The 11,980-nt window shown below is 64.0% G+C and overlaps 3 protein-coding genes across 3 annotated transcripts; 1 reads left to right on the plus strand and 2 right to left on the minus strand.

Annotated features, from left to right (window-relative positions):
- Positions 1-85: 85 nt before the first annotated feature.
- UTP4 (UTP4 small subunit processome component) lies at positions 86-4,791 on the minus strand (the record flags this gene model as incomplete). The annotated part of the gene is given in 18 exon segments (XM_079541684.1): positions 86-202; positions 309-419; positions 564-749; positions 848-943; positions 1,059-1,165; positions 1,363-1,522; positions 1,642-1,764; positions 1,878-1,942; positions 2,279-2,347; positions 2,350-2,374; positions 2,686-2,762; positions 2,911-3,091; positions 3,183-3,394; positions 3,636-3,725; positions 3,836-3,920; positions 4,000-4,181; positions 4,184-4,190; positions 4,633-4,791. Coding segments are annotated over 18 exon segments (2,052 nt in total).
- Positions 4,792-5,481: 690 nt separating this feature from the next.
- Positions 5,482-5,971, plus strand: CHTF8 (chromosome transmission fidelity factor 8; the record flags this gene model as incomplete). The annotated part of the gene is given in 4 exon segments (XM_079541442.1): positions 5,482-5,504; positions 5,579-5,696; positions 5,775-5,814; positions 5,817-5,971. Coding segments are annotated over 4 exon segments (336 nt in total).
- Positions 5,972-7,796: 1,825 nt separating this feature from the next.
- Positions 7,797-10,008, minus strand: HAS3 (hyaluronan synthase 3; the record flags this gene model as incomplete). Its single annotated transcript, XM_079541381.1, has 3 exons — positions 9,305-10,008; positions 8,798-8,899; positions 7,797-8,720 (listed from the first exon to the last, which is right to left on the minus strand). The coding sequence occupies exons 1-3, from the start codon at positions 9,923-9,925 to the stop codon at positions 7,797-7,799; spliced, it is 1,647 nt and encodes a 548-aa protein (XP_079397507.1). The 5' UTR covers positions 9,926-10,008.
- Positions 10,009-11,980: the final 1,972 nt, after the last annotated feature.

Genomic DNA, 11,980 nt, shown 5'->3' on the forward strand with positions numbered 1-11,980 from the left:
GGGGGAGGCGGGGGTTCGGTGCTCCGGTAAGGACGAGGCGCGGGACCGCGGCGTGAGAACAGCGCGTTTATTGAGGCGGCCGGCGCTAAGTGCCGAACTTCTTCTGCTGCACGGGCGGCGGAAGCTCCGCGTTGATGTCCACGGCGGGCCGCTCCACCGTCACCAGGCAGCGCTCGTCCAGAAGGTCCGCGAACAGCAGCGGCTGTGGACACAACGGTGTGAGCGCAGGGAACGCGACAGAGCACCGAGGGCAGCGGTGCCAAGGGCGCTCCCGGGTATGAGATGCACGCAGGGACCGCACCGCCCACCTGGAACTTCTTGCAGATCTTGAAGGCGTGAAGCTGCCGGCGCCGGGCGGGCTCCGAGAGCTGCTTCAGGGTGCTCTGGTTCATTAGCAGGGCGCTGTTGTCGGGCAGGGGCTGCGGGCACAGCCCGTGTCAGTGCTGCAGCTTGGGCACCAAACCCTGTGCCCACCCCCTGAAGTGCTGCACACCACCCGCCCTTCCCTTTGAACCAGCACAAGCAACCCCTGCGAAGCTCCAGCAGTGCCCTTCTCAGCTCACCAGGGACTTGTCAAGGACACACAGCATGTAGACATCGTGCAGCAGGACCTGCGAGGTGTTCTTAGGGTTGAAGGCGATGTGGGTGATGGGCGAGTCCCTCTCCAGCCAGAGCCTGTGCAGCCCGCTGTTCTGCACCGCGCGGCTCCAGGCCGTGTACTGCTTCTCAGGGATGCTGAACTCAAAGAGCTGTGGCACAGGAGAGAAGATGGATCCCCATTATGAGCCCAATGCCAACACACAGCCGATCCCAAGCAGCACGCGGCTGCCGCAGGCACAGCTCCCACCTGCTGGTCCGAGTAGGAGATAAAAAGGTTGTTGGTTGCTGGGTGGATGGCGAGGGCTGTCACCGCGCAGCTGTAGGTGGGCACCGTGCAGTGGTGCTGAAAGGCAGAAGGACAACACTGCCCCACGTGTCCTCGGCCACCCGCCGGTACCTCCCCCAATGCCCGGCTCCAGGGACACCGCAGAGGGCCCCACACAGAGCCCTGCCTGTACCTTGAAGTGTTTCAGGCTGTAGACATGCACCTCCCAGTCCCCGCTGACCGCAGCCAGCCAGTTCCCATCAGCACTCGATGCCAGCAGGTAGACAGCTTCCCTGGTCCCTGAACAACACACACACAATTGCTACACAGACACAAGAAAATGCTACACAGTCACAGTCAGGACAAACAAGTACCCAGAAATGCTCTCCATCTTCACCCCCATGCTCTCAGGCGCCTTAAATTACTCCAAGGTGTTCCAGATCTAGGGCAGCACCCTCAGCTGTGTGCCCACAGGGGCCACAGTGCCTGCTCCCTACCTGCGGGTGGGCGCAGCGTGTGCAGGTGTTTGCAACCTCCCAGTTCCAACAGCTGCACCACATGGACAGAGCCTCTGTCAGAGGCGATGAAGAGTCTGCCTGAGTCGGAAGCACACTGCAGCTGGTAGGCCGGGAGCAGCAGCTTGGGCAGGCCAGGGACCTTGCAGGTGGAGAAGGCAGCACTGGCAGTCACACTGCTGACAAGCAGCCCCACTGCTGCTGACCCACACACTGTGCCACCAGCAGCCCCAGCTCCCTGCGAGACCCCCCAGCCCTCACCTTCTTGACGCTGATGCTGTCGCCCTCGTGCTGCACACGGTAGAGGTGGAAGCGAGACGCAGTGCTGTAGGCAATCCAGCTGCCACAGGGTGAGACGCAGCTGCAGTAGATGTGCTCAGGACCCTGGAGATGTGGAGGTGCTGAGTGGGGTCTGCAGAGCACCCTGGCACTCGCAACTTGGCCATCGGAGGAAGCAAAGCTGCCAAGCACAGGTGCCAACTCCAGTTCAGTCTTACCTTGCTCTTGAGCTGCAGGAGATGCTCCGGCATGCGGCTCACAGGAAGGACCTCTCCATCCTTTCCTGGAATGACAAACAAACATCAGTAACAACAGAAACTATGCAGGCCTTGGTGAGAATAGCAGGGGACCCAGAGGGCATGGTCCAGACACCGGGATGGATCCAGACCCTTCCCTGGCCGCCTCGAGGCTAAGTTCCTCAGGGCACCACCCAGCTCAGCAAGAAGAGTATGTTGCCAGCAGCACCACGGTCCTGCACAGCACTGGGCAACACAGCCATAAGCAAATCTGGGCTGCACCATTCCTCCACTGCCCTGGCAGATTGCACCCTGTAGTCCTCCAGACACTGCCCTGGAGTTAAACTCAGAGGTCTGTACCCAACAGACACCGGCAGACGTACCAGTTTTATTAGTAGAGCCAAGTCTCCAGAGCTCCAGGTGCTGGGAGAACTGGAAGAGGAGGAGCCGGCTTTCCTGGCACAGGAGACGAGGCGTCGCTGCAGGCAGAAACGGGCACATTATCATGGACCACAGCCTTGCAGAAAGGGTTGGTCCAAAGCCACAATGGCTTGGGCTGCAGCAAGCAACAGCTCAGGTTCTATGGGATGAGAACCAGGAGAGGGAGGCCGCAGCAGGACCAGTAGGACAGCTCATCAACTCTACTCTCCATCTCACTGCATCACAGGAGCCACAGGCGTGCCAGGGCCAGGAGGGGACCCAGCGGGGCAGGCAGAGCCTGGCTGCTCCCACAGAGCTCACCTCATGGCCCCAGGAGCCACCACAGGACCCTGCTTAGAGCCACACTCACGTGGGGAAGGGTGAATTTCCTCAGCGCTGTGTCGTAGCCCTTCTTCTGTACCTTCTCCATGAGCGGGCGGATCACAGCTGGGCATCCAGGCCTGGAAACCACGAGTGGAGCTCATACAAGCAACTATTGGAGGGGGGGAGAGGGGGAAGGGAGGACGGGGGGGAGGGAAGAGGGGGAGGGGGGAGATGGGAGGGAAGGGGGAGCACCCATCAAGCTTCCCCACACAGTCCTCACCTCCAGAGATGAGAGCTGTCGGGGTGTGCACCACAGCTCGCACGTCGTGGGTGTGATGTTGGAATGGCTTCGTCTTCACCCAGCGCTTCTCCTGGCCGCCTGCCTTCACTGGCAGCAGCTGTAACTGGTAAGTGGCCCCCGCCGAGGTGCCCACCACAATGCTGTCCTCTTCCTGGGAGAAAGAGAGGGCTGTTGATCACAGGGCACAGCGATGGATACCACCTGGGTGCTGGCACTGCTGTCCCGGCCCAGGGTGACCTCACCTCTGACACAGCCAGCGAGAGTGCAGCTGAGGTGCTGACAGTGTGGGAGTCCTGCAGAGTCCCTCGCTCCCAGTCCCAAAACTGCACTCTCCCAAATGAATCTGAGCTGATGACGGTGCCACTCGACAGGAAGGCGATGCTCCACACGACGCACTCGCGCTTCTTGGACTTTGGCACATGATAGTTCACCATGATCCTCTGGGCTGTTCGGCCTGAGGTAGGAAGGGTTGTTCAAGATGGGGAGAGAGTGGGATGACCTCAGGCTCCTCACTTTGTCCTTTCCCTGTGTCCTGTGCTCTGCAGGACTCCCAGGCTGGGAGCTGTGGCAGTGCCAGGCAGACATCCCAAAGCATAGACTTGTGGCTGCTGATGGTGCCCCAGGACAGGGGACACCGCAGGCTCCCCTGAAGGCTGCTCCAAGGAGCGATGCCCCAATCTGGGGCAGTTCATTACCTGAGCGGACATCAAGCACACGGATGAAGTTGATGGAGCCAGCTGCCAGGTGGGTCCCCGAGGGATGCCAGGAGAGGCACAGCACACGTCCTGTAGAGATGGAAGCTCCAGGTGTGCTCCAGGGCACAGCAGCCTTTCGGTGACCAGAATGGCACGAGGAGTAGACAAGGGGATGGCCCTGCAGAGCCCCCCACACTCACCTTTCTGCCGGTCCAGGTTCTTCTCAAACTGAACACCACCAGGCACCACCTGGAAGAGCTTCACCGAGCCGTCCTCACAGCCAATCTAGGGATTGGGGGTGTAAGGATCAGCTCCTGGGGGTGGCAGCTCCTCTGCCATTGTGAGCCCCATCCCTGCTGCTCACCGCCAGCCGTGTGCCATCGTTGTTGGCAGCCATGCTCCAGATGGGTCCCCCGAAGCCATCGACAGCGCGGGCCGGGTGCAGCCGCTCCAGGTCATACTCAGTGATGTCCCCACTCAGGCCGGCCCCAAAGAGCCGCTCCCCTGCTGCCCAGCACAGCGCTTCCACTGAGCGTGCCTGGTGCCGGGGATGGCCTAGGGAAGCAGGCCCCATCACCACGGCTCTGTTCCACCCATATCCCCACCGCCCCCAACCCTGTGGCCCCTGGTTCCCTGCTGCTTCTCCCCTGTCACCCCACACCCCGGTTCCTCCGAGTTCCCGTTAACACCCCAGGCGTGCTCTTCTCAATAACCCCCGGTTCCACACTGTTACATGACCAGGTTCCCCCGCCGGTCCTCCACCATCACCCTCCACTCACCATTCCCACCATTCACCCCGGTTTCCCATCTATCACCCCGCCCAGTTCTCCCCTTCGTTACCCTCAGCCCCAGCCCAGTTCTCCCCGCTCTCCCTCCGTCTCCCTTCCATCACCCAGCCCCGCTCCCACCTCCTGCCTTCCCACCCAGACTCCCCACCACCACCACCACCACCACCACCCGCCTGGTCCTCCCCGTTCTCCCCGCATTCCCTGCCCACCTTCTCCATGTAGTAATTAGCGGCGAAGTTATACACCTCGACGGCGCCGTCGGTGCGGGCGAGCGCCAGGCGGCAGCCGCGGTGCCGGTAGGCCATGCAGCGCACGCCGGCGGGCACCAGCTCGAAGAACCGGACGCGGTGCACCTCAAACTCCCCCATCGCGGCTCCCGGTCCCGCTCCGCTCCGCCCTGCCGGGCCCCACGTGCGGCGCCGCGCTCCCGGAAGCGGAAGTGATCCCCAGTACCTGGAAGCGGAAGGGCAGAGCAGAACGGCGGGAGATTCGGGTGTGCCGGGCGGTGGGAGCGGAGCCGGGGGTGCGGAGCGAGGGCGGGCGGCACCCAGCCGGGACGGAACAGCGGGGCGGGCAAAGGGCTGCGCGCACGGGGGGCACGGGAAGGTGCTGGGGGTGTGAATGGGACACGGGACTCCAGGAGGCACGGGGCGGGGGGCGGTGCGATTTTGGGGTACAGGGCTCTGGGCGTAGAGGATTCGGTGGGGTGTGGGCATGGGGAGGAATTTAGAGCATGGGGAGGGCATCAAGGCATAGGGAGCAGCTGGATATGATGGGAGGTATGGTGCTCGGGCGCTGCGGGTTTGGTGGGGTGTGGGGTTATGGGGGGCAAAGCAAGGCACAGGGGGCAGCTGAATATAGTGGGGCTTTGAATGGAGTTGGTATGGGAACGTTGGCTTAGTAGATTCATGGGACATAGGAAAGGATCACGGCACAGGGGACGTGGGACGGTTCAGGGCATGGGTTTGAGGAGATGGGGTGCCAGTATCACGCAGCAGCCTGAGGGCTCTTCCCATCCCATCCCCTTGCAGTGACAGCAGCTCTGCAGAGCCCACATTATGGTGCAGCTCATCATCTCCAGGTGAGTGAGGGCCTGGGCCTGCCACGCTCGGGTGCCCTGTGCCCGGTGGGCGACACCACTCCTCTCCCTGGCAGTGCTGGTGCAGGCAGCCTGGAGCGCTGGGTGCTGGTGGAGCTGCAGGGAGAGGTGGAGCCGCGTGGTGGCGGTGCGCTGCCTGGGAGTCTGCTGGGAGACCTGCACTACACACGGGAGGTGAGCAGCGCTCTGTGAGCCCGGGCTGTGGGGCGGCGATGCCCACAGGGCCGTCCTCACCCCACTCCTCCCACGCAGGGCATCCCCGTGCTCATCGTGGGTCACCACATCCTCTATGGGAGGTGGTGCAGCTGGAGAAGCCCTTTGCTGTCCTGATGAAGCAGGCAGCCGACCCTGCAGGGACGCGCTACGCTGTTACCGCCCTCATCAAGACCAAGCTGCTCTTCAAAACGCGGCCCAAGCCCATCATCACCAACGTGCCCAAGAAGGTGTGAGGACACAGACCTGCTGCCACGGGAGCAATGCTTTTCCTTTGTGACGCTGCCAAGGACAGCTGGGCATGAACACAGCACCCACCTTAGGCAAGGGGCATCCTGCAGGGCCAGGCTGTGCCCCTAATGGGGGCTGCACATGACGTGCCACCAGCACTGCCTCAAGCACCAGAACTCAGCTCTGCAGCCATGCACATCGTGCTGCCAGCTCTGCCCATCCTCCTGCCTGTGCCAGGTATGGCTTGGGCACACTCTCAAGCTGGCTGCCTCCTCGTGTTCCCTTCTAAAGTCACTCCTGCAGCCAGCAGAGCTGCAGACAGGGTCTATCACTTCTGTTTTAGCACCTTCCCCCCTCGAGTCTCCCCAGACTGGGAGCCCACGTGTAGTCGGGCAGGGGGAGCAGGGATGACACACCATGTTTTCTCTGTGCAAGTCTTTATTGTGTCAAATCCACCAAGATATAAAAAACAGACCTCTCAAAATATGAAAAAAATAGGAGTTAAAAATAAATAGATTTACAAACAATCAGCAATAAAGTGTAAATACGAAAAGAGCTACAAAAGTCTCCTAAAAAATCCCATCTTAAATAAAAAGCCTGACTTGTACAAAGGTTTTAGCCCTGAAAAGAGGGCCCAGGGGAGATGGCCGTGGGTAAATACCCAGGGGGACACAGTGGGCAGGGAAAGGCTGGGAACTGGCTCTCCCCGCCCTCCTCTGCATGCCCAGACCTAAAACCCAGCGCCTCCCCGCTGTCTAGACGGATGCCAGGTTCCCTCCTCGCTTCCAGAGCTAGGGGGCAGAGGAGGGGCGGTGGAGAAGGCAGCTGGCAGGAAGCCGGACGTGGTTGGCTTCTTTATGGTGCCGTGGGCTGGCCGGACCATCAGCAACCCATGCTCCAGCTGACCCACGGCCCGGGTTTTTCTGCTTCTGCCCAGGCTGCGGCACAAAAATGGGGTGCCAGTGCCCCCTCCACATGCTCTTTGGCAAAGCACAACAGAGGAGCTGCCCTCCTGGGGCAGCCAGATCCCCAGAATGGAGTTGGAGGGAGCTGTGGGTACATGCCCGCACATACACAGCATGGGGATGGGGGTGGGTGGCTTTTGGGGACATTCAGAGCTCCATGGAGACAGAGCAGGGATGCTGAGCCCCCGTGGGTGGGCCCAGCTGGCAGCACCAGCCAGCGGTGCCTGGCATTGGCACAGCACCTGAGCGACGTGGTGCCAACGTTGGGATGAAATCCAATTTCTGTCCCTAAATCATGGCAGAGAGGGGGCTGAGCCTGCAGCCGGCTCCCGCCCATGCAGGGGCTGCACAGGGATGGTGGGGAAAAAATCCTGGGGCGCAGCAATTCCAGCAGCATTGAGCATCACAGCTCAGCACCTGGCTGGACACGTGGGGTCCATCCTCCACAGTGCCACGGGGGGGACATCGGGGGTCCCAGGAAAGCACAAAGGATGGGGCCCAGCAGGGCAGGGGGAGCCCAACCAGCGGAGCTCCCGCTGTGCCCTCGCACCAAGGCAGCGAAATGCTCAGCGTGGCACAAGGAAGGACCCTGCAGCACCAAGGCTGTGCCAAGCACAGCTCCAGACAGCCCCGGCGCGGCCGCTAGCACCCTCGGGGCTGAGTTTTACAGAAAACAACAACAAAAAAAATTAAAAATAATTAAAAAGGAAAAAAAGAAAACAACCGCAATTAAAAAAAAAAAAAAAAGCAAGACTTGATCACAAATGCTGACCTTGGGGTGCGCTCAGCGCTGCCGCACGCAGGGAGCAGCAGCCGGGTGGCCACCGGTGGGTCAGCGCCAACCGCGAGGGGACCCACGGCGTCCTCACACCTCGGCAAAGACCAACCCGCACTGCTCCTGCCGCTTCCCGCAGCGCCGCGCCACCATGGCCAAGTAGAGCGTCAGCAGGGCCACCCAGTAGCAGGCGTAGAGGACGGCACCCGAGACGAGGAAGGCAACCTCGGTGTCGCTGAGCAGGTCCTGGCTGTAGGCTGTGTAGGCCAGGCCGCCCAGCAGCACGGCCGCCCACACCGACACCGGCAGCAGCCCCACAAAGTTGACCACGATGGTGCGGCGGCCCGACGTGCCCCAGCCCGACTTGTTGATGGTGGCGATGGCAAACATCTTGGCGGGCAGCAGGCTGGACATGTAGAGCAGAGCGTAGAGGGAGACGAAGATCATCTCAGCGCTGCCACGCAGGAAGCAGGCGTAGGTGGCCTTGATGATGCCCACCAGCTGCACCGTCAGCAGGAAGAGGAGGATGTTCCAGATGCGCCCGCGGTAGAAGAGCTGGATGACGGTGGCGATGAGGAAGAAGGGGAAGAAGCCGGTCACCACCGACTCGTAGGTCATCCAGAGGTGGTGCTTGTGGAACCACAGCGCGTTGTAGAGCCACTCACGGAAGTAGGACTTGCTCCAGCGGGTCTGTTGGTTGAGCCAGCGCAGGTAGCGTGTCGGCGTCTCCGTCAGGCAGCGGGAGCGTGCCGTGTACTTGGTCTGGTAGCCCAGGCTGAGCACGCGGTTGGTGAGATGCCGGTCATCCCCAAAGCTGCACTTGGTGCCCAAGAAGGTCTGGTGGTACCAGTCCTCCAGGAACTGCTGCAGCAGCGCGTTGCGGTACATGCCCAGCGGGCCGCTGATGCACTGCACGCAGCCGAAGTAGGACTGGCAGGCACGCTCCACGTTGAAGGCCATCCAGTACCGCACGCTGCTCAGGAAGGAGATCCACGAGTCGTACTTGTTCAGGATCTGCGGAGGAGACGGGGTCAGTGCCACCAATGCAAGAGTGGTGCCCCGTGCGCCCCCTCTCTGTCCCACCGCCGTACCTGGACATCGCCACCGACGCCACCGACGCGGGGGTCGGCCTCCAGGATGCGGAGCATCTCGGCGGTGCAGGCGGGGTCCAGCACCGTGTCTGAGTCACACACCTGGGGGCAGAGGCAACGTCGAGCCCCGCTCCACCGCCCACACGCGCCCGGCAGACGGCCCAGCCCCAGCCGGGCAAGCCTGAGCCACGGCTGGCGAGACGAGGCAGAGCCCGCAGAGCAGCGGGCGGTGAGGGGAGCGGAGCGCTCCGCGGTGCCGGACACCGCTGCCCCAGGACACCCAGTTCTGGTCAATGGCATCGCGGTGGGACACCCCGGCTGACCCCAACCCACGCATGGGGGTCCGGGCCCCATGCGGTGCTGCACGGTGTCCCCCGGGTGACACCGGCACGCAGCAGGGGATGCACCAAGGAAGCAACACTGAGCTCTCCCACGTGGTGCCGCACCCCGTGAGTCCCCAGATCACCCTGCGTGCCCCCCCTCCACCCGCCTGGACCCCACATCCACCTGGATGTAGTCCACGGAGTCTCCGAGCGCCCGGAAGGCCGTGTACATCACCTCGCGCTTCCCGCCCCACTTCTGCAGGATGCAGGAGTACGTGGTGCCGCGCACCAGAGCCTGCACGTGGGCCAGCCCTTCCTGCAGCCCAGCTTCTGTTTCGCCCTCGCCCCGTGCGTGGAAGTTACTCCTCCAGACGTAGCTGCCCACGCGCTCGGAGCCCATCACATCGTGGAAGATGTCCAGCATGTAGGTGTCATCCGGGCCGTTGCCGTCCACCACCATCACCACTTTGAGGTCGGGGAAGGCGATGCGCTTGACGGAGTGCAGGCACTTCTTCAGGTAATCGGGATCCTCCTGGTAGGCGGCGATGCAGAGGGCCACGGAGCGGCCCAACCGCACCGGCTGTCCCTCAGCCCTCATGCGTCGGTGCTCCAGGAAAGCAAAAAGGCTCTGGATGAAGAGGTGCAGCCCCAGAATGGCCCCGTAGAGCCCAAAGGAGAGGTAATGCTTCTCCGTGTGGATGAACTGGTACCCGGTGACATAGGCGGCCAGGATGCCCCCCAGCACCGCCAGCGCGAAGAGGCTGGTCCCGACGACACGCAGCGCCGTGGAGAGGCTCACTGGCATCTGGGTGGGATAGGACAGTCAGGGCACGGCCACCACCCAGGGGGCAGCGCGATGCAGGCACGGTGACCGGGTGGTCTCCCAGCCCACGTGAACCTCATCCCCACGCAGACATCGCTTTTGGGATTTCCCCACCCGCAGCCCTGAGGGGCTGGGCTGGAGGACAGGGAAGGGCACGGGAACAACGGGCAGCGGGCTGACCCCGGGGGGCAGGGACAGCCCCGGGACCCCCGGTCCTCGTACTGCGGGACCCGGCTCGGCCCCTCCCTGGTCCTCGACCCCAACTGCGGGACGGGGACTGCGCCGCGGGGCCGGGGGAGCCCGGGGCTGAGGGGGGGGGGCGGGGGCGGGAAGCGCTTCCCGGGGGCTCCGCAGCGCCCCGCCGCTCCCGGTCCTCCCCCGCCCCGCGGCCCCCGGTGTCGCTCCGCGCTGTGGGGGGGCCGCGGGCGGTCCTGCAGAGCCGCGGGGGCGGAGGAGCCCCGGGCTGGCACCGGCGGGGCTGGGAGGGAGGGAGGAAGGAGGAGGGGAGGGACCGTACCGGGACTCACCGTGCTGCTACCGGTGCGGGTACCGGTGCCGGTGGTGCCGCTCGCCCCGGCCGCCGCCGCCGCCGCTGTGCGCCCGGCCCGGCCCGCGCGGCCGCTTTATACCGCGGCGGGGCCGGCACCGCCCGCAGCCCGCGGGGTCTCCGCCCGGCACCGGGACCGGCACCCCCGGCACCAGCACCCCCGGCACCACCCCCGGCCCCGCCCGCAGCCCCCGGGACCCGCCCGGCACCGGCCCCGCACTGCGGGATGCACCGGGCGCCGGGTCCGTCCCCACCCGTCAGCCGGGGACAGCTGGGAAACCCGGGGACACGGATCTACCAGCCCCGTGCCATCCTCCAGGACCCTCCCCACCTCCCCGCGTCCCCTCCGTAGCCATCAGCCACCGCCTCCCGGGGACACACGGGGACACCTCGTGGCTGTCATTCTGTCCCTGTGCCCCCTCAAGAACGGGAGACCTGCGCCCATCACACGCGATGTCCCCGTGCCAGGCTGACGGCAAGGCACCGCCAGCCCCGGAATGGACCCCGCCGAGCCGCAGCCTTTCCTCTTTGGGCTCAGATCCCGCACTTTTGGGTTCCTCCCAGGCTGGGTGCAGGGCTCGGTGCCGCCCTCCAAGGGGACACTCCCTGGGCGGACCCCGGGGGTCCCCCGCGCACGGTGGGACGAGCTGGGACCCCCGCACTGCTGTCGGGCTCCCACGTGGCACCAAACGGTCGCATCTGAGTCCCTGCTGCTGGGGCACGGGGTGTCCCGGCACTGCAGGGAAGGGACGGGGACAGGAGGGTGCACACCGCGCCCCGCTGCAGGTGCCCAGCGCTGGGGTTACGCTGCGGCCCCGTTACCTTTCAGTGTGATCGCAGCTCCCGGGTGCTCTCCCCGCACGAGTGCTTCCCAAGGTATAAATAAAATTTCCTCCTCCTCCGGCACAGAAATCTCCTTGTTCGCAGCGGCAGAATTGCAGTCAGACGCCCAGGGAGCTGCATTAATACAGACTTCTCATTCAAACCCTTCCTCTGGCCGTCTGCTCCAGGCCCTGGCAAAGCACAGCCGGTACGGCTGCATCCCGGCGTGCGCCCGCAGCCCAACGCCGGCAGCGGCTGGCGGCGGTGACAGCGCAGAGGAGCGCCGGTCCGCCAACGAGGACAATGCGCTCCTGGCCACACACACAGCCGGCACGGCACGGCACGGCACGGCACGGCACGGCACGGCACGGCACGGCGCTGGTGGCTTTGCTGGGGGTGGGGATGCAGCCCGGTACCCCAACCTTGCGGGGCTGTGGTGCAGCAGCACTGTGCAGCCCTGGCTGGGGGTGGCTGAACACTGGTTTGCTGCAGGGTGCCAGACCCTCGGGTACCCTGCTGTGATCCTGCAGCCCCCTGCCCTGTTCACCCACTCTGCTCAGGATGTGCAGTGATGCTGCAGGGTTGGGATGTCCCCCTTGCTGGGGTACCCGTGGGGGCTGCCCTGAAAGAGGGAGAGGGATGACTCCCTCTCCCCAGTGTGCTGGAAT

The sequence above is a fragment of the Tetrao urogallus genome (genome assembly GCF_951394365.1).
Source record: "Tetrao urogallus genome assembly, chromosome: 12".
Classification (NCBI taxonomy): Eukaryota; Metazoa; Chordata; class Aves; order Galliformes; family Phasianidae; genus Tetrao; species Tetrao urogallus.